Source organism: Octopus bimaculoides, chromosome 18 (assembly GCF_001194135.2).
Source record: "Octopus bimaculoides isolate UCB-OBI-ISO-001 chromosome 18, ASM119413v2, whole genome shotgun sequence".
Classification (NCBI taxonomy): Eukaryota; Metazoa; Mollusca; class Cephalopoda; order Octopoda; family Octopodidae; genus Octopus; species Octopus bimaculoides.
The window spans coordinates 41,159,561-41,162,676 of NC_068998.1; the positions used below are offsets into that span (position 1 = coordinate 41,159,561).

Below are 3,116 nucleotides of genomic sequence, written 5' to 3' on the forward strand. Positions count from 1 at the left end.
ATATATATATGTATATATATATGTTTATATGTATATAAGTACACATACACATATTGGGTCATCCCATAAATAATACCGTTTTTTATACTTCGAAATATAGCATATATGCCTATCACCCATTTTTTCATCTTCCATCTCATTGTTTGTTTACATCTAACGTCTCGGATAAGAAACATCGAAACGATCATTCCTGGTTGTAATTTCTCCGTATCATAACATGCAATATAGCAACACGGATGGAAGACATTATTGTTTTCATTTTAGATTTGCTTTGCGAGAGCTTTTAAATACTACTCTTATTGGAACATACATCTCGGCTTTATATATAAGGAAATTGTTATTAAAGCCATGTTGAAATATTTTTTAATACCAGGCATAGAGTTTCTTGAATATATTATTTATGTTTTCAGATGTCTGTATTGTTGTACTTGGAGTTCATATTTGCAAAGAAAGTAGGTGTAGGACTTCTCTTCGTGTTTAGCTGTTATTTATTTATGAGTCATAGTAACTCCTGAGGGTCTAGTTATTCTGGGTCTACTGTGTCTGTCAGATTACAATTTATGTTACGATAATGCTACTTCTAGTTTAATGTAGAATTTGCGGATTACAATGAAACGTACAACAATTACTCCTTTTCTTAATATTATTCATTCTGCTTTATGGCACCATTTTCATCCAGGATGAATATTTCGAATGTTACATTTAAAACGATTTGAAAATTACAAAAATTGACATAGAAAAAATCGATGAAATCACACAAAGTTATTTTAATCTAAAGTTACAGAATACTGTGTAGAACATTAAAAGATATCCTCAGTGTTACGTAGAAAATTGTAGACACCTGTAGTAAAGCTGGTCTCTTGCAATATTGGGTTTTCACCCCTACGACTCATCTCATTGAATGACGTCTTTAAAATAATACACATACATCGTTGTAGTGGCATCATATATACTTATATATGTGTAAGTAATAGAGTTATAGCAGCAGTTGCGAATAGTGACTGGCTCCTAACCTGTAAATGGCAGAAAAATTTGGTTATTCAAAGTTTTATATCGACAGACATTTAATGTGATTCAGGTAAGCTATTTTATTTTGCTACTCTCAGCACTTTCATTAATATTCAATTAGACTACGATTTTTAGTGTGCTATGAAGATAAAATATATTAATAAGGCCCACACATAATTTTATATGTTGTTCATGAGGAGATATTAAGGTGTGAAGGCTCATGGTTAGAGCACCTGGTTGGGGTGCGTGGTTAGTGGTTAAGGTACCGATTCTGTTAATTAACTTACAAAGTAGATTCGTTCGGATTGGTACTCCTTTTTGAACATATCTGACATAGTCTGTTTGTCTTGTGCTTATATGTCTTATTATCTGACGTAGGTTGTTAGATTCAATTTATACTCGCTGATGCTACTAATTGTTGATGCAGAATAACAGGCCTATGCTGTGTCTTACAACTATTTTTCTTTCTATGAGAATCACCGAACCTGCTACTATGGGGTCCTTGTTCATTTGAAGGAATGTACATTGTTATTCTTCAAAACTTTCCTTTCGAATGTTTTCCCGTCATAAACAGCATTGTCATTGAACAATTCTTCGGTAGAATTTTATTCGCAATGGCTATGTAATGCTATTACAAATATATCGTATTTCTTATTAAAACGAATCATATTTCAGTAAAATTCATTCCAAATATTATTGTAGGGAATAACTCTAACGTATCCGTACTATAAATCTAGCACCCCATTCTTTTAACTGTTATTCCCATGCATGCTGTAATATTCTGTATATAATATAATTTACACTATCCATTATTGTAACTACAGCATGCATGGGAATACTTCTATTTCAGTTAGGACTTTATAATGTGACTTTAACACAACAGAAACATGTTATAATACATCAATTTCAATATTTTCCTTTGGTCTATTGCAATTAAATAATAGGGAAATTATTCTCTAATACTACTGAAAAAACGATCTTTTTATGTTCCGGAGACTTTGCATATTGAGAAAGGTTTAACATACTTTGTCACTGATAACAAAAAGAAATGTTTCAACCGTATTATAGTGGATAAAAATATATCTTTCAAATTGATGTAGTTGTAGTCAAATACTCAGCGGCAATAGAAATGTTTTGCTTACTCCAACTGTGTGACCATGGTAATTCTGAAAGGAAATGTTGAACTATTGTGAAAAGTTGGTAGTTTCAAAATGCATAATACATTTTCAGACATATACATATGTGAAATTTATGGTCCTCTACTGAATATAGCTGTCATAATACTATGATCGACTAAAAATCTTACAATTAAGACACAATAGATTGTTAGAGATTATTAAAAGATTACTTCAACCATGTCCGTTCGATAAGTTTATGCTATCGCGTGAAGTCCTAAGCCACATTATTTAGCAACTAAATTCAGGCCTTGTACTTATAATAGAAAATATTATTTAGTATTCAATTGAAAGAAAATAAAAACGTAACTAAATAACATATTCTCTATTTCTGTGATCGATCGTTCCTTCAAGGGTGATTTTAGGCAAAATAACGATTGTTTATATTTTTACAATACAATTCTTTTTCAATCATACGTTTCTCAGTCGCTCATTGTTTTAGGCAAAAACTGAAGTAATACAAGCTACTTACCAAACACTTCTTATAATAACCATTTCTTAAATTTATTATGCAAGATCTGGATAAATATCTATTTGCCAAGTAACATTTCTGAAATTGCGGGTAATCCCTGGGAGTTAAAAATATGAATGAAAATTATGCATTCAGGTATTCTTGTATTGTTTATATTTTTATATCAACTCTATTCTGAACACAAACTCACCTTTCATATGACTCAGTGTGATCAGAAGAATAGACCAAAATAAATACTCAGTTATTAAAAAAAAAAAACATTTCGCAAAAGAAAGGAAAAAGGAAAAGAAAACTTCTACAACGAGACAGAAACTTTAACCTCGGTGTCGGAGATCTTTAAACAACGATAGAAAAATTATACAAATGTGAATTCAAAATGGGCCAAAATAATTGTCTATTTATATGTAACTGACTGTTGCCCCAGCACAGTTTGTATTATCTTTGATATATATATATATATA

General features: G+C 30.8%; 1 protein-coding gene and 1 long non-coding RNA gene across 11 annotated transcripts in view; one reads left to right on the forward strand and one right to left on the reverse strand.

The window, feature by feature from the left end:
- Positions 1 to 124: 124 nt before the first annotated feature.
- The window catches only part of LOC106870360 (uncharacterized), a 248,712-nt gene continuing 245,720 nt past the window's right edge, over positions 125 to 3,116 (forward strand). For 3 of the 4 annotated variants that reach the window (XR_008265915.1, XR_008265910.1, XR_008265913.1), the window contains exon 1: positions 125 to 1,078. This is a non-coding gene — a long non-coding RNA (uncharacterized LOC106870360). The remainder of the gene's footprint in view (positions 1,079 to 3,116) is intronic. The other variant, XR_008265917.1, reaches the window with a different exon arrangement.
- LOC128249797 (uncharacterized) overlaps positions 748 to 3,116 on the reverse strand; it is a 7,816-nt gene continuing 5,447 nt past the window's right edge. For 6 of the 7 annotated variants that reach the window (XR_008265905.1, XR_008265903.1, XR_008265902.1 and 3 more), the window contains exons 2-4: positions 2,656 to 2,752; positions 2,151 to 2,174; positions 748 to 1,013 (exon numbers count right to left, since the gene is read on the reverse strand). Coding sequence is in view for 1 of the 7 variants with exons in the window: in XM_052974301.1 (XP_052830261.1) it covers positions 954 to 1,013; positions 2,151 to 2,174; positions 2,656 to 2,752 (181 nt within the window). In the remaining 6 variants the exon portion in view is untranslated. Of the gene's footprint in view, positions 1,014 to 2,150; positions 2,175 to 2,655; positions 2,753 to 2,845; positions 3,083 to 3,116 lie in introns of those variants that run through there. The other variant, XR_008265900.1, reaches the window with a different exon arrangement.